General features: G+C 42.1%; 1 protein-coding gene across 1 annotated transcript in view; it reads left to right on the forward strand.

The window, feature by feature from the left end:
* The window catches only part of MCTP2 (multiple C2 and transmembrane domain containing 2), a 181,184-nt gene that overhangs the window by 60,968 nt on the left and 100,079 nt on the right, over positions 1 to 20,137 (forward strand). Inside the window, exons 4-5 of the mRNA XM_083184241.1 lie at positions 3,680 to 3,742; positions 8,817 to 8,922. Coding sequence (XP_083040367.1) covers positions 3,680 to 3,742; positions 8,817 to 8,922 — 169 coding nt within the window. The remainder of the gene's footprint in view (positions 1 to 3,679; positions 3,743 to 8,816; positions 8,923 to 20,137) is intronic.

The following is a 20,137-nucleotide window of genomic DNA, read 5'->3' on the forward strand; positions in this document are numbered from 1 at the left end:
TCTCTCTATCTATCTAGCTAATACTAATACAGTGCAGCAGCACAATATCACAGTATGGCACAATTATTGCACAGGATCCAGGAAGCAATCAGCAGCGATCAGGTAAGTATTGCAGCAAGTATTTCTGGTCAGTATGGCGGCAGGGGGGTACGGTGACCGCACTGCACGCTTTCCAGACCGGAATGGCGTCTGCAGTGCAGTCACCGTTAGTTTAAATCTCCCTCCTTGGCTGTGATTGGTCCGTCGGTCCGACGGACCAATCACGGCCTTTGGGGGCGGGCGGGGTGAGGTGGGGTGACACCAGTGTCACCCTTACACCCCGCGGTGATTGGTGCTGTACTTTACAGCACCAATCACCTCTGATCCCGTGTCACCGGCGAACGTTATTCGCCGGTGACACAGGAAAACGCTGTGAATGGCTGTTCACACTGAACAGCCAATCACAGCGATCGCCGACGGGGGGGCGGCATCGCAGCCCCCCCGGGGCATGCACGGACATGTCTGCTGTCAGGGACAGCAGACATGTTGAAACTGTCACCGCGTCTATAGACGCGGTGACAGTTTAAATCCATGACGTACATTTACGCCATGTGTCGGGAAGTGCTTCCCGACCATGACGTAAATGTACGTCAAATGTCGGGAAGGGGTTAAATGTCATTTATTTTAAATTTATAACCTACTACATCACTCATCATTTATTATTATCATTTGAACAGCAAGCGCAGCATTACCCACTTTTCCTTTTTCTTTTATGTATGTATTATACAGCATAAAAATGAAAAGGAGAAATGTTTTTTGTATTGTTTATTAAAGAATGATGCGGGAGAGATGAGAGATTCACCGGTCAGTAACTCACCTTCTGCAGTTGGACGTTATCCCCGTGGTCCTCTATGGGTATGGCTAAATGACAGTTATCAAGCAGTAAAAAGCCTGGCTATTCACTGCTTGCATTTGAACCTATCTTAGGATGGGTGTTTGGTTACCTGGAACAACTTTTCAGCTCCACAGAGAGCATAGAATCAGAGAAGCAGGAGTTTCTCCCATGCCTCTCCGCCACCAGCAGCAGCAGCAGCACATCCTCCCCTCCTGGTCTACACAGCTGCCATATACTCTGCAGCATACAGCAATAGACCGAGGTGAGCAGTGGGGACAGTGTGATAGAAGACTCTGAGGCTCTTAAACCATGTTCATTTGTCTATTTTGCAGCCTCATCTCTTTGGCCCCTTATTAGTCCAGAAGGAAGTGTCCCACGGCACTTTTTTACATGACTGCAGATAGGAAAGTTCTTTCCCCCTGGGGTATTTAAGATTCTTCTGCATCAGTCAGTACAAACAGCTGCTTCTCCATAAAGATCTATTACTGTATGCCTCCCCTTCACAACCCAAGGGCCACCTATAGCTAGATACAGCAATCCGAAATTCTATGTGACCTCTGATTGATAAATAGCAGTGCATTATTTATGTATGAAAACACGGGATTTACACTTTTTATGAGAGCCTGAATTCCACATAAGACGTGGGAATTTGCTACAGATGGTCAGCTCTGTGGGTCAGGGTTTGAACTTAAAGGTATACTTGTTATACAATGTGTGTGTCAATGAATCAGATGTGTCTGCAACAGACTGTGGAGCTGCTTCCTCTTACGTACATGGAGCCTCAGTGTGACACTGCCTAGGTAAACAACATAATGCCCCCAAGCATATTCCGCTGTGAATGGGCTCTGTATCCCTTTGCTTTTGGCTTAGGCTGCTGAGGGAAGGCTAGAAGCTGCGAAGTGAGGAGAGATGTAGCTTTACATTGCAGGGTAAGGTAGGGGAAGATTGGAAAAAAATCCCTGGAACAAGTTTAAATTACAGGATGCTAAACACATCTGAACGCAGCAGTTTTATTTGATTAGTAATGTAAAGTAGCGACCTTCATCCTGACCTTTATCTTTTATACTGTAACATGATCTGTACCTGATCTTTTCAGTGCAATATTGTTTAAACCTAAATGCTGTGTAGTATTGTTTATTTCTCAAGTGGGAAAATCAGAGCACGACACACCACCACCCGTACACAGTTCTGTTACTTAATATAGTTCCTATTAATGTGACTTTTACAGCGCAGTAAAAGATACATGACCATCCACAGCAGCTGCGGCACCCAGCTCCTTTTTTGCTTTGTCAGATTTGTTGTGATATACTGATCTGACCTGGGAATATCCACTGCAGAGTTTACCATCCACCTCTTAGAACTGACTTCCGAAGAGTCTGATGTTCTAGTTGGTCACATTTATTGTCTTTATGCGCCTTAAATAGAATAAAAATATTGATGCACAATTAAATTCAGTAAATACTATATACAAGAGACAACATTTTTCTAAAACTTCAGAGAAAGGACCAGGATCAATATGTGTCAGGGAGTCTATAGTTATTAAAGGCAGCCCTGGATTTAATATTTTAATGACTTTTGAAATATGTCATCATTGTACTTTTTGTTTACATAATTTATGGTACTTGTGTATTTTTACGGCGCCCGATATATCTGATGCGATATAAGTACCTAATTTATTTATTAACCGTTTTGGTACTTGTGTATTATCACGGCGCCCATCGCATACCACTAATTAAGGTATGTGATGGGACCCGATTTGAGGGTTTTCAGGGCCGACTGTACAATTTTAATATCGCATCGCATCGTATGCCATTATAATGGCATGCGACGCGATCATAGCCGATTTTACATTGTACCGGCACCCTGATGACTGATTCCTATGTTAAATGCACCCCCAGACCCGATTTTTTATTGTATAGCCACCCTGATGGGTGATTACTATGTTAAATGCCCCCCCCCCCCACTGTCAACGCCACCCAACTATCAACGACAACCCGCAGCATGGCGAGCCTGTGATGGGCGGCGCTGCGCTCGCCACACTATATAAAATCAACTCCACGCCAACGTGGATAGTGGGGGTATGAAAAGGTCGGAGGACGCGTACCGCCGCCCCGCGCGGGCTCGCTGTGCTTGCCACGCTTCGGGTTAGCGTTGATAGTGGGGGTGGCGTTAACAATGGGGGGCATTTAACATAGTAATCACCCATCAGGGTGGCTATACAATTAAAAATCGGGTTGCATGCGATGCGATATGACCGCATGCGATGCGATACGACCGCATGCGATGCGATACGACCGATATTTGATTGTACAATGCCCTACGATGGAAATCGTGGGTGCCGTGATAATACACAAGTACCACCATTTTTTATATAGCGTACACATATTTCGCAGCGCTTTACAGATATTATTTACATCAGTCCCTGCCCCAGTGGAGCTTACAATCTATAAGTTATGAGGCATACACACTGGGCGATTCCAGGGCTATTTCTAAGGGATCTGACTAGAATTAAGCATGGATCGCTCCGTGTGTATACCCTCCCTGTTAGGGCGATGCGCAGTCCCCCGCGTCGCCATCACCTGACTAGATGTATACTACATTCACTATAAATTTAGTTATATCGCCAGTGTTCTCATGGTGAGAACACTAGTCCACACAGATCGCTCAGCACACATCACTGGTGCACCGCATGTGTGCTGAGCGATCTGTGCTTAGCTTCAGTTGCCCCATGTGTTTGCAGCATAATTGCTCTTTTAATTTCTCTTTTTGTGTTATGCTCATTTTTCCTGTAATATTCTTTTACAGGATGGGACGGAAAGTATTGATCTGAACTCTTCAATATCATCACAATACTCAGAAGAGCTTGGCGTAAGTATCTGCAGATTCATATCTCTATGTTTACAAATAGTAACCCATGGATTCAGATGTAATTAAGTTGTCTCCCAATAGTGTTATAAACCAAACCAGGGCTGGCCAAACCGGTGCTCAAGATCTACAACAGTTAGAAACATAGAAACATAGAATTTGACGGCAGATAAGAACCACTTGGCCCATCTAGTCTGCCCCTTTTTTAAACATGTTACCTCAAACCATATTTGATCCTTATTTTTTTGTAAGGATATCAATATGCCTATCCCAAGCATGTTTAAATTGTACTACTGTATTTGCCTCTACCACCTCTGATGGGAGGCTATTCCACTTATCTACTACTCTTTCTGTAAAGTAATTCTTCCTCAAATTTCCCCTGAATCTTCCTCCCTCTAGTTTCAGTGCATGTCCTCGTGTTCTGTTGCTCCTCTTCCTGTGAAGAATGTCTCCCACCTGTACCTTGTTAAAACCCTTGATATATTTGAAAGTTTCTATCATGTCCCCCCTTTCCCTTCTCTGCTCTAAAGTATACATATTAAGATCTTTTAGTCTTTCCTGGTACGTTTTGTGATGTAGGCCATGCACCATTTTAGTTGCCCTTCTTTGTACAGTCTCTAATGTATTTATATCCTTCTGGAGATATGGCCTCCAGAACTGAACACAATACTCTAGATGAGGTCGTACCAATGACCTATACAGTGGCATTATTACTTCTTTCTTTCTACTGCTGATACCTCTCCCTATGCAACCAAGCATCTGACTTGCCTTCTTCATTGCTTTGTTACATTGCCTACCTTCCTTTAAGTCCCCTGAAATAGTGACACCTAGATCCCTCTCTTCCTCAGTAGTTTCCATTATAGTGCCAATTATACTATATTTAGTCTTTGGATTTTTGCAACCCAAGTGCATGATTTTGCATTTTTTGGCATTAAACTGTAGATGCCATGCTCTTGACCATTCCTCTAATCTACCTAGATCATCAATCATTTGTTTTACCCCTCCTGGTGTGTCTACCCTATTGCATACCTTTGTATCATCTGCAAAAAGGCACATTTTACCCTCAATTCCATTTGCAATATCACCAATAAAGATATTAAAAAGCACTGGTCCAAGTACAGATCCCTGGGGTACTCCACTTGTAACCTTTCCCTCCTTTGACTGTACTCCGTTTACTACAACTCTCTGTTTTCTGTCCTGCAACCATGCTCTTATCCATTCAACTATCTTAGAATCCAATCCCAAGCTTTCAAGTTTATTTAACAGTCTGCGATGTGGGACAGTGTCAAAAGCCTTACTAAAGTCTAGATAAGCTACATCTACAGCCCCACCTTGATCTATTACTTTAGTCACCCAGTCAAAAAAGTCAATAAGATTTGTTTGACATGATCTTCCCCTAGTAAACCCATGCTGTTTTGGATCCTTTAAATTGCTGGTTTTGAGATATTCTACAACTCTTTCTTTTAAGAGTGTTTCCATCAATTTCCCTACTACTGATGTAAGGCTCACTGGTCGATAGTTGCTTACCTCTTCTTTGCTTCCACTTTTGTGCAGTGGGACTACATTCGCTGTTTTCCAGTCCTCTGGGATTACTCCAGTAGCTAGTGACTGGTTGAATAATTCTGTTATTGGTTTTACCAGCTCCCCTTTGAGCTCTTTTAGTATCCTTGGATGTATCCCATCTGGCCCCATTGATTTATCCACTTTCAGTTTTGAGAGTTCTGTGAGGACTTTCTCCTCTGTAAATGTACTTGTTTCTCCCTCAGTTATCTGACTATACTTGCAACTTAATTGTGGCCCCTTCCCCTCTCTTTCAGCAGTAAATACTGAGCAGAAATAATTATTAATATTATCTGCTATTACATTGTCCCCCTCAAGAAAACTTCCACTCTCTGTCTTTAGTCTTATTATTCCACTTTTTGATTTTCTCCTTTCACTTATATACCTAAAAAAAGTTTTCCCCCCTTTACCCACTGATTGGGCCATTTTCTCTTCAGCCTGTGCTTTTGCACATCTGATTACCTTTTTAGCCTCCTTCTGTCTAACAAGATACACCTCTTTGTCCTCATTCTTCTGCGTCTGCTTAAATTTCTTAAAGGCCAACTTTTTTGCTTTCAGTTAATGTTTTCCAGACCTGGATGGTGCTAGGGCCTGATTAAAGGTTTCAGGTGATGCCCTATGCTAATACAAATGTAACTCCCCTTCTAATGCTTTTAAACAGACCTGTATGGGCGCTCAGGGACTCGCCAGTCCTACTGCCCTTGTACATGTAACAAAGGTTATACAACTGGCACGTATGATCTAATGCTTGTGGGTGGGAAGGAGACTTTGGCTTTATGTTGCCCAGCTGACTCAGAACAACGATGTACATAAAGTAATGGTCCAATCAGTAAGCTCCTCAGCTGTCACCTGCAAGGCAGCCTAAGCAGCCCATTGGTTAATCAGGCACTGGATGGTGCATAGGTGTAGTAATCATTAACAGTCACATTTTTAAACCTATGGTGCATTTATACCTAACGGTCACATTCTATAGATCCACAGGTGGTCTGTAAAACATGAACTGTTTGTAGTTATAAACTGTTTAATATGTCTTAACGTTTAGTATTTTTTTTTTTTTAATACAAACCAAGGAAATATTTTTATTGTGAAAAATTGTAAAAAAATACCTCGCCAAAGAATTGTTAAAGTAACTGGTGTGAAATGTATGTGGTAGAAGTATGGAACATATAGATTATGTACAGTAATACCTGTTTTACCTGTGTCCTGACAACAATGATGAAAAGGACTTTCCGGATTCTGTTTGCAGTCTAACCACTTGTGTCACATGACATTGAGGCATGAACACCTGTTGTATTAAATATTAATCAAGGCCTGGTTGAGCAATAGGAGCTCCTTTTCTAGCTGATGAATAGGAGGATCTACTAGACAAGTTGAAGCCTGATGTGAAGTATGTCTTCCTTCAGTACCTATAGTGCGAATGGCATGTAATGTGTTTCTGGATGTGCAGTGCATAAGATTATAGCAGACACATACTAACTGACAGGTTGTGAACTATAATTTTAATGTGTGCCAAAGTGTGGCAAGGCGGATGGAGACTGTTTTTGTGGCCAAAACTGGTCATGTACTGTAGCTACCATACCACGTGCAAAGTCACTGCAAACTATTATCCCAACCAATGCCTGCTACAAATGCTGGAAGCCATTTCCACATGCCATCCAAGAACTGACACTCAAATGTCCTTCTACTGCTTGATCATGCATCTGGAAAAAATGGAATGTTCTTTTTGTTTTGTAAATAAAATACTTTTGTCCATCCAGAAAGTATTGCACACCATTGGATCATCTACTTACACTTTTGTTGCCTCCTTATTGTTGCCTTTCCCACATTGTCCACCTGGTCTACCCACCCCTTTCTTATGGTACCGTCCCCTTGATCTTTCTTTCTATTTCCAGTTATATCTCTCTTAAACTCTATGGGCGGTATTCAATGAGGCTGATTCGCCAGGTTTTTATGGCGATTTTGTGCTGTAAGGCGAATTTTTGACTAAAACGGTGAATCACCCTATTCAATGACCAGATGGCGAATACATTTCAAGGTTTTTTTCGCCATGATTCACCGAGTAGCAATCGCTATCTTTTTATGGTGAAGTGAAATGTGAACTTTTAAAATAGTGTTTTGTTTTTTACATTTGGTGTCTAAAAATCAGGAATTTTATTCTGAGGAGGGGCATGCTATTTTTATTCATGTGCTGTAAGCACATGAATATATATTTAATTAAAAATATATATATATTTTTTTAACACAGACTAGCCAGCAGGGGGCCGGAGCCGAGCCACTCATTAGATATTCATATATTCACTTCACCCGATCATTACATATGCATGATCGGGTGTAGTGAATATACCCGGTCCCCTGCTGGCACCCCCGGGGGGCAGCCTGTGCTGCCTGGCACCCGGGGAGCCCACCTCTCCCCCACAAACGTTCTGGGGCAGGCAGGGAGACTTCCATCTCCCTGCCTGCCACCGTCCTCAGGCTCCCTGCGGCGTCCGCCGCAGGAGCTCAAATTCGCCAGTCAGGGGCAGCGAGCCCCTGACTCGTTGAATACTGGAGCCGGCGAGGCTCCGGAACGCAGCGAGCAGTGGCGAATGTGCAGCGAATCCTAAACAGGATTCGCTGCACGTCGCCAGTATTCACATTGAATACTGCCCTATGCCTCTTACCCCCTCTGTTCCTTAATAAAACCATTCCAGGTGTTCTGTATCTCGGGCCACGTCTCGATTCTAGTACTTCTTGACTTAATAGCAGATTTTGGCACCACTGATTAGACCCTCTTTCTCAAAATACACCTATTGGCCTTGGGACACCTGGTTTTCTCATGGTCACCTCCTACTTGTCCAACCACTAATTGTCAGTCTCTACACTTGCTTCAACATTCTGTCCATTCCCATTTGTTATTTCCTCAAAGTTTCGGCTTCCTTCCTTCTCCCTCCCTGGTTCTTACACCACTTCCCTCAGTGAGGTTATCAGCTATTTTGGTGTCTCCTTCAGCCTCATCTGATGGTGATCATCCTCCACTCTGCCTTCTTTTGCTTTATCCTAAATGTCTAAATCAATAGTTTGGTTCCAGCAAGGATCAGACTGCATATATGAAGTGCCATGAAGTAAGGAGGGAATTGGAGATGGCAGTGCCAACCAGGTCTGACAGGAGCTGTGCATGGTGACATTTGAAATGATCCTTCATGTAATTCTACTATCCAGACAGGTTTGTTTTCCTTTGCTCTTGGATATGACAACTGATCTTTGCACAGAACACTACTGCATATCTATTTTCATATTCCAGAGTAAGAAAAATAATCTGCTCTGAGAAAGTGAGGTTTCTCATTAAGATTTATATAAAAAAATGAAAGCATGTGAAACAAGCAGACTTTTGTATTCATCTGATGCAAGTAGAAAGTGATACCCATGTCAGAATACATTTGATGAAAGTTAATTGCCATTTAACTATACAATTTAAGCATGAAAATATTTAATATTAAGTAGAAAAATTACCTTTTACTGTGTGTTCTATATTTTCTAGGGCCTTGAAAGCTATGACCGTGTGAGCAATCTTCCAAATCTCATGTCTTACCTCCTGACTATCCACTTGAGAGAAGGCCGGAATCTTGTCATCAGGGATCGCTCCGGTAATTTATAGTAACCTTCCTTTTTTTTTTGCTTTACATATCCAAAATGCTATTGAAATCAGTGGGACTGATGTAAAAGATCACCTGTGGTGGGATAAAGTTGGAGCACATGGTTGTCGAACTACATCAATGTGTGTGTGTGTGTGTGTGTGTGTGTATGACTGGGTCTGGGCAAATCTGATCTTTGCATGGGTAATCTGATTCAGCCTCCAGGGGACCTGGCTAAACTCCAGAACTAAACCCTTACTTTTATAGCTCACAAAAAAAAAAAAAAAAAAATGGCTGCACAGGAAGTCCAGGAGAACAGGTGTCCAAAAATCTTGGTCACATGGCAGTCCTAGAGAACCCTGTGGAGGTATTTAATGTAACTACTAGCTGGGAATCAATACAGGTATTGCCTCTATAAAGTATTTTGCGCAATTACTGTATTTTTTTATGGGCACTTGTTTTAGCCTTGTCACTATGAAATATACTTTACTGTGAAAAAGGTGGGAATTTCCTGACAATTTGGACACGTTGCGAAATACAAGTTTTAAGGAGCTTGTTAAAAGGCAAGTAAAGTCACGGCTCTACATTATAGTATTGCTCATTCTCTGATCCATGAGCTTAACATAAAACTTGACATCTAGAGTTTTTATACTTCATAAAATTCACATTGTTACAGAAGGGCTCTGTGTAAGTATGGATCTCCTTCCCTAGCACAGCAGACAGACTGACTGATCGTTTCTTCATCTAAAGCTGGCCATCCACTGGTGCGATTTGGCCTCTTTTGATCTGATTCTGACAGATCTGTCCCCGAAATCAGATGAAAATTTTCATAATCACATGTGTTTGGCATTAGATCCGATCTGATGCACGTTTCAGTGTGCATCGGGTCAGAGTTGGGTATTGGACCTGATGCACATAAGATCGGAACCTCAGGCATCAGGTGCACATTGTGGCTTCATTTTTAGAACCTGCGAATAAATTACATGCGATTTGCCAGCACCCAGATGTCCCGCTCACCAGCTATATCACATGCAATAAATTGCATTTAAAAATAGCACATTCCAAATCACATGGAAGGACTTCCGGGGAGCTGCCGGGGGAGTTCAAGGGGAATCGGATGCAACTTGAGCCTCAGATAAGTCGCGGTAATGTATTACTTTTCTCTGCAGATTAACAGATTCATACATGGTAGCAGGGCCAATGCTTTCTCAGTATCGGTAATGACTTAACCTTTATGATTTATATACTGCCCAATCAGGACGCCTGTGGAGGTGGAAGGCTGTACTACTGTCTTTAGTATAGTGGTGATGTAATCATTAACTTTTTACCAGAAGTTTTGTAAAGTTCTGTATACAGCGCCCTATGTACGGCCTTTTCACGGCACCATATAAATAAAAGATACAGTAAGAGCAGTGTATTTTCTTTTCTGTGGTCATATCTGAAAATGTCAGGTTAGTGTTCTTTGAGTTATCACGTCTTCCGAGCATTTATCAGAGTAAAATAGTTGGTGTAGCTCCTGTACCAGGCCTCCCACGTGCAGTATGAAAGTCAGTCACCGGTGTCATTGGTTACATTTGTGGTGTGTTTCCATATCGCTTTGTAGTTTTCACAAGGTAGAGAACAACCTTGTAAATGGAACAGGTCAATATAAAGTGTATATTTTGGGAATTATCAACACTTTTAATACATTCAGTAGATGGATTTCTAGTCATCTCCAATAATTGTACTGAAAGTGCTTGTAAAGGGTTCAGAGGTGGATGCAAAAAAGGCCACGACTGTGTGTATCGGTGGCTATCAGTCTGCAACTTTATTTAGATGCCAAAAAAAGTCCTTTTCTCGTATACATCGGATGTGCAAGCACCGAGATGTCCGCTTGCAGTATCCGTACATGCTGTATTGCCATTTGGTGCATCTTTAGAGGCCACTCTTGTTTTCCCCATTGATACTTGCACTAGCTCTATGGCAGGTGCAGTTTCGTTGCATCCCTTGTGAGTAGTTGAACATCTGTGTATGTAATCACTTTCACAGAGGGATTCAGTATGAAATCCCGGCGGTCGGGATCCCGGCGTTCAAAATCCCGACGCCTAAATCATCGCGCTCGCCACGCAGCGGGCCCGGTGCCTCGCTATGCTCGGCACACTAATTTATTCTCCCTCCAGGGGTGTTGTGGACACCCACGGAGGGAGAAACGGTCGGGATTTCGGCGGTCGGGATTCCGGCGTCGGGATTCTAAACGCCGGGATCCCGACCGCCGGGATTTAAACTGCATCCCTCACAGAGACACCCATGGCACTGCGGTCATGTTATATATGACAGACAATGTCTAGGCCGACACCTAAGAATGGTCGACATACCCTAGGTCAACATTGACAGAAGGTCCACACAAGCTATAGGTCGATATGGACATGAAAGAGGTTGACATGAGTTTGTCACTTTTTTGGTGTCTTTGTCGACATGGACACCGTATAAGTGTACCACGTACCCTCGCATGTCACGCTGTGCATGCCATGCTTCGGGCACACTATTATATTCTCACTATGGGTATGGATCATTGGATAGACACCAACTAGGTCGACATGGGGAAGGTCGACAGTCAAAGGTTGACATAGGGGGTTTCACATTTTTTTTGGCCCGAATGTCACCACAGTCGACAAGGACAATAAATAAGTACACCGAGTCCTCTCTCATGGCTCGCTGTGTTCACCATGCTTCGGGCACGGTGCCTCGCTAAGCTTGGCACACTATTTTATTATCCCACCATGTCCTAGTGGATGGTAGGGCATGAAATGTTGGCAAAAAAAAGTTAAAACCCAATGTCGACCTTTTGACTGTGGACCTTCTCCATGTCGACCTAATGACCCTGTCAACTTAAACTCATGGCGGCCTTCAGTCATGTCGACCTAATGCTTGTCAACCTAGTGACCATATCCCCTCGCTCTGTGCCCAATTGGATAGTAAAGTATGAATAAACACCTTTTAAAGAAATAAAAGTGAAAAACCCATGTCGACCTTATTCAGGTTGGCAATGTCCATGTTGACCTTAAACTTGTGTTGGCCTTGCTATCATTGTCGATCTAGGGTATGTCGGCCATTCTTAGGTGCCGAAATAGTCACTGTCGAGCATTAGTGTTGACTTAGACATTGTTGACCCTTTCACAGCATACCGGCACTCCTATAACGTGCCCATCCTTAGACACAGTCCAGGAAAACACACATATTTAAAAAAAAAAATTCCCTGCATGCACCTGAAATTGCAAATGCAGCTGTGTACATGCACAGTTGTAACACATGCCCTGTGCAAAACATTGCTCCACTACGTCTGACATCAGCAGAGTGTAATACTTTGAAACAGGCTCAACAGTTTTGTAGATGCTGCTGCTCTGTTAACTTGCATAATTAATCCCAAAATAGTTAATTAAATTATACTACCGTATATACTCGAGTATAAGTCGACCCGAATATAAGCCGAGGCACCTAATTTTACAACAAAAAAAACTGGTAAAACGTATTGACTCAAGTGGGACCCTCACTCGAGTATAAACCAAGGGGGGCTTTTTCAGCATAAAAAATGTTCTGAAAAAGTAGTCTTATACTCGAGTATATATGGTAATTAAAGGGAGGTGCACTTAAATGTATTGATAACGGGCAAGTACAGTACTTAAATATGCATATAGAATAAAATGCAGATATCAGTTTATCTGGTGTCACATAATAAGGAGGACTAATTATGTATCATCTTAACGGGATGCAGTCACAATCCCGGCGGTCAAAATCCCAACCCCCAAAATCCTGGCACTTTGTCCCTCTGTGGGTGTCCATGACACCCATTGAGGGAGAATAAATTAGTGTGCCGAGCGTAGCGAGGTACCGGGCCCGCTGCGTGGCGATCCACGTCCCCCCCCCCCCTTGTCGGAATTCCGGCGTCGGGATTTTGACCACCGGGATTACATACCAATCCCATGTTAACAGTGCAGTATTTAATATCATTGAGGCAACCACTCCTGGATACAAATTTATTTGGTGGTTTCCAATTTGTGAAGAATGACCAACTGTATGATGTGTTGATGTTTTAAAAGGTGAAAACAAATATCATGCAAACCCATACACAATCATTTAACCCTTTGCTACACATCCAGTTCTTGTATTTTAAATGGACATGTGTGCCCTCGCTCATCGTTGTTGCAGCCATGTTAAACTGCCCTTCTATTCATGAGCAGCAAGTTTATGAATGCTGGGTGTTTTTTTTTTTGTGCCCCCCCGATAGTGCATCTTATTCGCATCGCTATGCAAATAAGACCACAAGCAGACGTTGTTGATTTTAAGAAGTTGTTACTGCATTCTATTTAGAACCCAATGTGAGATGGTTAAAACCAATGGTGTATTCATATATTACTATAGAAAGAAAGCTATAGGCTATTAGCTCTTAAATTGAGTGCACACTGACCCATTATTTTGACAATTGGGAAGATTATTTGTCTAAATGAAGGTCCTGATATCTGTGCTACACTTTATATATATATATATATATATATATATATATATATATATATATTTTAATTTAAAAAATCACCTTATTTTTTTCGAGAAATCTGTTTATGAGGAAAATTGGGTTTATCCTCATACTATCCGATTTTTACACCTTAACTTATGGTCAGATTATTGAAAAGGTTTGTCACGCATTCAATCATTTTGATAAATAGTTGAATTTTCATAAGAAACTATAGTTTTTGTGGTGCACCGCATGCCCACAGTTTGGCTAGGGAATAGTGTTTTGCTCTCAATTTATTATCCTACGATAAGGTCAGGTTTTCGCACTTTGCCACAAAGCATTTGGCCAGCCCAGGGAGGAAATATGAAAGCGGTTTAGCTATCCTGCCCCAAGCTCTTTCATACCACCACTTACATTTTACTATCATACAATTTCTCTTGCGATGGTCTCTTACAATAGATCATTATTCTTCTGGTGAACGAGCAAAATGAAATGCACAAACAGCACCTGACTTTGCAAATTCGGTAAATCTTATTGAATTGCAGCTATAACACAGTGCATATTGCTGCAGTAAAGTGTTTTCATCACAAAGACTAACTTTTATACTACATAAACCTTCTGGAATGCTTCAGTAATTCATCCTGCATGGCTTGGTGGAAAAGCCGGTTTGTTTAGTTTAAAAAGGGCAGAACAGACGGTGTAATGGTTAGCATTACTGCCTCACAGTGCTGAGGTCCTCCGGGTGCTCCGGAGTACCCCCACAATCCAAAAATATACTGGTAGGTTAATTGGCTTCCAACAAAATTTAACCCAAGAGTGAATGTGTGTGCATGTACATATGGCAGAGAATATAGATTGTAAGCCCAACTGGGGCAGGAACTGATGTGAATGTTCAAATATTCTCTGTAAAACGCTGCGGAATATGGACCCTATTCTAGTCCATTTACTCCCCTGCGATGGTGTGCCACTATGCATACGCGTGAACGGTTATGCAAATGTGCAGCCACTTGGTGCGAGCGGCCAATGTGAATTGAATATTCGAGCGGTCACACCCATGCGAACGGCCAGAGTTTCATTTCATGGGTGCTCCCATGGAAATTCGGAGATGATGGGGGGGACGGGGGACGACACAGAGGTGTCTTAGGTCTGCGAGCGCAGTAGGAATCATGCAAAACATCCATTTGCATGCCTGCGGGGGATCGCAGCGTGCAAGGGGAGGGGGCGGCCTTGCGGACGTTTGGTGGACTCGCAAGGCTGAAATATGCATACTTGCGAGTCAACCAGAATAAGGTCCTATGTGTGCGCTATATAAATAACTAATCCTAGTCGTCTGAATAAATTGTACAGGTTTACTGACAATTTTACAACTTTCACAACTATTGGGCATTGGTGTCTGTAAACAATGTAGTATGTGAGGGGTGAATTTATGAAGCTTGGAGAAGTGTTATCTATCCCCATAAAGAACGTTATGAGCAAGGTGATAATGGTTCAGCCAATCAGCTACAATATGTAAATTGACTGGTAAGAGCTGATTGGCTGAACCATTATCACCTTGCTCATAACGTTCTTTATGGGGATAGATAACACTTCTCCAAGCTTCATAAATTCACCCCTCAGTCACTTATCTGTTAATGTGTGACTGTTGTCTTCATGAACTATACAAATATAAAGGTAATTCATTGTTTACAAGATTTGGCTACTTATTATTATTTTTTTTTGTATCACTGATTTGCAAAACTGAAACAAATATTTTTTCATATGTTTTAGATTTTTCCATCAGTAGAGCACTGCTGGGTATTAGCATCCAGGATACTGATAAAACTCACTGTGGCTTATCTAAATCCGTTTGTGTCTGTGCTTTCCACTAACTATGATTATAGAAGTGCAGTGTTATGTTTCCTGTGACTTTTGTGTATCTCTTAAACAAATTAAATAATTACCAAATATAGCAGCTTCATATAGGGAAGAGTGGTGACATTTGATCCCCTGGAAGAACTGATCCCTCGTTACAATCTCGTGTTAGAGGAAGCAATTATTCTTTCCTTTTTGAGATCACAAAATTCAATCTAGACCAGAGGTCCTCAAACTATTTTGTTCTGGGACCCCATCAGACAATAAAATTGATTATGGGACCCCAGCAAGTTACTGCAGAAGGTCATCCCATCACCTGTGTGGTCAGCAGATAGCTGGCAGCATTGTGGATGCACAAAATAATGTGAGTCTAAAATAACATACAATTCAACAGATTTATCAGACTCCTTGAATCACTGATTGAGATTAGAAAAATCATCAGCCTGATGGTCACAAATATAGTCGCGACCCCATGCTGAGAAGGTCAGGACCCACAGTTTGAGAACTGCTGATCTAGACTAATGTAATGCATACTTGCCTACCTGACCCTCTCCATGCGGGAGAAAATGCTCTGTTCCTGGACTTCCCTGGTAATGTATGATTGCCATCACCTGTGGTGAAACACCTTTCTTATAAATTAATTAGTTCCCCACAGGTGATGGCAATCATACATTACCAGGGAAGTCCAAGAACAGAGCATTTTCTCCCTTATGGAGAGGGTCAGGTAGGCAAGTATGATGTAATGCAACAACATGTTTTGTGCAATATTCGATTTGCTGTCCTAACAACTTGTTGGGCATTAGATGTCAGATATTCACAAAAAATAGATGTGATTGGTGTTAGTGTATTTGTGTTTCTTTGAAAGTGTGTTTTCACATTTAAGTTGAATTTTCTACGTTGAATGAGGTATTTTGCTTTTAAAAGTGCAGTAAAGTATATTTGAGGGAGACCTGATCACACACGCTGTTGGGAGATGTGATTCGGGATCATCGATCCCAATATGAAGGCTGAATAGCCAAGTGGTGACGTGCCGGGCTGCAAATAGTGAGGACTGCGTATCGAAATTCGCTGTAGATCAGTGATTTTTACTTCAACTGATATTGATTTCTAGAACATTCCAGAACATATTTGCATGTTTCTGGTGTACACAAGACAGGTTTGTCAAAAGACATAGGCCCAATTCAGACTCATTCGCTGGGCTGCGAATTCACAGCACAGAGCGATTATCAAACAACTGCACATACTCACAGAACACAGTGCTCATGCACGAGCCGTCCGTGCGTAGGCAGCCAGCGATGGCTAGCCACCGCTAGCTTATACCAAAAAAATATGCATCAACAATATGTTTCATCATCAAAAGTCCTCCAGACTTTAGCCATATCAATCAAATCTCCATGTATTGAAGTCCCCAGATGTATTCATGTGATGGGGCAAAACCGTATGTCATATGAACAAGTAAAACACCAAAAAGGGGGTAAGATAACATGCAATGGGGCAGCTGTATTAAGCTTGGTGAAGAGATAAAGTGGAAGGAGATAACGCTCCAGCCAATCAACTCCCAACTGTCCTATTTTAAACACCGCTGATTGGCTGGTATGTTTTCTCCTTCCACTTTATCTCCACTTTTTCTCTTCACCAGGCTTAATATATCTGCTCCATTGAACTATCTACAATGACAGGGGCAGAACCTCAGTGAAGGTCAACATACATTGGGTTGACCTCTGAAGGTTGATGGGGCTTAGGTCAACACCTGAAATAGGTCGGAAGGTCAACACCAGCATTAGGTCGACAACTGCAAGGTACACAGTCAAAGGGTTGTCATAAGTTTTTCACGTTTTTTGTCCTGAATGTTGACATCATCTAAGTCAGTGGTGGCCAAACCTGTCCTCATGATCTACCAACAGTTCATGTTTCTCAGGCAACCTGTGGCTCTATAGTAGGAATGAATGCAGCATGTTTGAAAAATGTGACAGTTAGTAATGACTACAACTGTGCACCAGCGAGGTGATCTGGAAAACGTGGACCGTTGGTAGATCTTGAGGACCGGTTTGGCCACCCCTGATCTAAGTGTACTGTGTCCCCTCGCATGGCTCACTATGCTTTAGGCATGTTGCCTTGCTGTGCTCGGCACACTATTTTATATTCACCCTCCATGCCTATTGGCTCAAAAAAAACAACAAGAAAAACACCATGTCGACTTTGAATGTCGACCTTCCCATTGTCTACCTAATGCTTATGTCACCTTTCCCCAGTCTAAATATTTCAGGTGTCGACCTAAGCCCTGTTGACCTTCAATGGTTAACCTAATGTATGTCTACCTTCATAGGGTCGACCTAGTGACCATTTCTTATTTTAATCCCAAATCAGAATAGGGCCTTATTAAAGACAAAAAAATCTTTAGTGGAGTTTTATAATCTATGAAATGGCTCCATCTTGTGGATCTTTGTATATTTGCAACCAGCCTGATGTGTTTAATAATAATAACGTGGAGTTAAAGGTTCATAAATGTGTTACAATAAAACAAGCTAGTTGAAACATGTGCTGTTAATAACGTGTTAGAACCTGCTCTCATTTTATATTCTACATATGACTGCAGCGATTTTATTTAATTTCCATGCACAGAGCAGTGCCAGTTACTAGCTTAACCCATACTGTCCAGAAGGTTTGAGAGCTAGAACTGGATATAGATATACTTTGGGAACCTGTGATGAAAAATAACATATATATGGGAATGGGCAGCATTTCATGGGCGTTCTCATGCTAATGCGGCCATGACGGACATGCGGGCGGTGGGGGGGAGGGGGGTGCGGTAAACTGACATCACCTGCTCAGAGCAACCTTACATATGCGTGTACCTTCCACATGTTTTGATGGTCGCCGACCATCGAAAGATGTGCGAGGGTCCCAGTGGCATGCGAATGGCTGTTTATGCAAAAAATCCATTCAATGTGTGATGATATTTCCGACAGGCGGAAATATCAGCACACACACCTATTCAATGTGGATGCGAAACTGACAAAGTTGCGGCTTCTTTTGCCAATGCAGATTTCGCCATTTTTTTTTTTCATTATTATTATTATTATTATTATTATTCCAATGGTTAGATTGGTCACATGAAGATTCAGCCGATTATTGGGGAAAGTAGCAATAATTCTGCACTAGTTCGTATTCTCTCTAATAAGCTGAATGTGTGAAATACTTTATTGGTAATGTCGCTACCTTTATCTGGAAATGGGATACGGTCAGTTGGTCGACCTAAAGATGGTCGACAGTCATTAGGTCGATTACCGTTGGGTTATCATACTGGAAGGTCGACAGGTGTCTAGGTCTATATTGGACAAGGTCGACACAAGCATTAGGTCGACCTGGGTTAGGTCGACAGTCAAAAGGTCGACATTGGGTTTTCACAGTTTTTTTGAGCCGACATGTGCCGACAGGCAGTATTTCATGCCCTACCATCCACTAGGGCAGGCATTCCAACCCCGGTCCTCAAGGCACACCAACAGTGCAGGTTTTGTAGATATCCAGGCTTGAGCACAGGTGACTTAATTACTGTATTATCTAAAGAATTACCTAGGGGTATATTCAATGACCTGACGACGAGAAGTGCCGATTGCTCACCCTCAGTGTATTCAACTCCCTCCCCTTCACTCGCTGCTTCTACCTCGCCTGTTCCCTGAGGTGAGGTGGAAACGGTGAGTGTGGCCGTAAAAATGGCAAGGCTTGCCACAAAATGCGTCTGCATCGCTCCATTTGCGGTAAACCTTGCCGTTTAATGGGATCCTCGCAGTCCTCTCACGGTGAGGATTTGGGTTGTACATTGAATACGGCGAGAGGGTTTGACAGTGAGAATGGCTTGTTTTCAGCGAAGAAAAGCCATCCTTTTTTACAAATCTGATATTTACAGAACTGCGAAGTGCAGGATGAGTCCTGTGCCATAGCTCGCCGATGAGTGGCGACCAGGACCGCCATATAAAACTGCAGTGGTGTCAGTCCCAGGGAGCTGCATTGTCATCGTTTCTTGGACCAGTTCGGACGGCTTACTTTAAAAGCAGCATTTGGATCACATTGCAGCTGGCAGGAGAATTATTTGTAACCATACTGATATGACTATAAAGTGAGTGAAGAAAAGAAAAGGTGCCGGGTTAAAATTTACACTTTTTAAAGAATTGAAAGATTCCAATTTAAATAGGTGGTAAAATTAACGGAGTCATGTAAAAAAAAATATTAAAATTAGGAGGCTGTTGTATTCAGTATTTCCTAGTAACTGATGCCAATGTGCTGGGGAACACTAGTCATGCATGATGTTGTTGTTGTTGTTAATCATATTAAATTTCACTGAAATATACAAGATATGCTCAAATATATTAGTTTGTCAGAAACTAGTGGGCTGACCTATTAGAGTTGTGGTTGAACATTTGGTTTTTATGATGGATGGAGACCTATTATATATATTATAGTGCATGTTTTAACATTCCCATTTCTGGAGACAAAGGAGGGTAATCAATTTGTCCCTATTTATCTGACTGGCTGAAAAAAACAGGACTTTTTCAAGCCCTTTGTATTCAGTTGCAGGCGTTTTTATTGATGCAGTTTCACTTTTTTTTGGGGGGGGGGGGGGGTCGAAACTGCATTGGCGAAAACCGAAGAGAAACAGGGAGTCATTCGCAGATCCACATGTTTTTTGACCTAGACAAAAAATCGTCACTTTAACTGAATACTGTAGCTCAATTTGAAATTCAACCGAAAAATGTCAAGTGCTGATTTTTCACCTAGGCAAAAAATTTTGGCCACATTAAATACACCCATCAGTTTTTTACTAACTTGCCCCAAAAAGAGAGCAAGAACCCCAGCTCTTGCTGCAATTGGTGTATGGTATACTTTTTT

Source organism: Crinia signifera, chromosome 4 (genome assembly GCF_055691185.1).
Source record: "Crinia signifera chromosome 4, ASM5569118v1, whole genome shotgun sequence".
Taxonomy (NCBI): domain Eukaryota; kingdom Metazoa; phylum Chordata; class Amphibia; order Anura; family Myobatrachidae; genus Crinia; species Crinia signifera.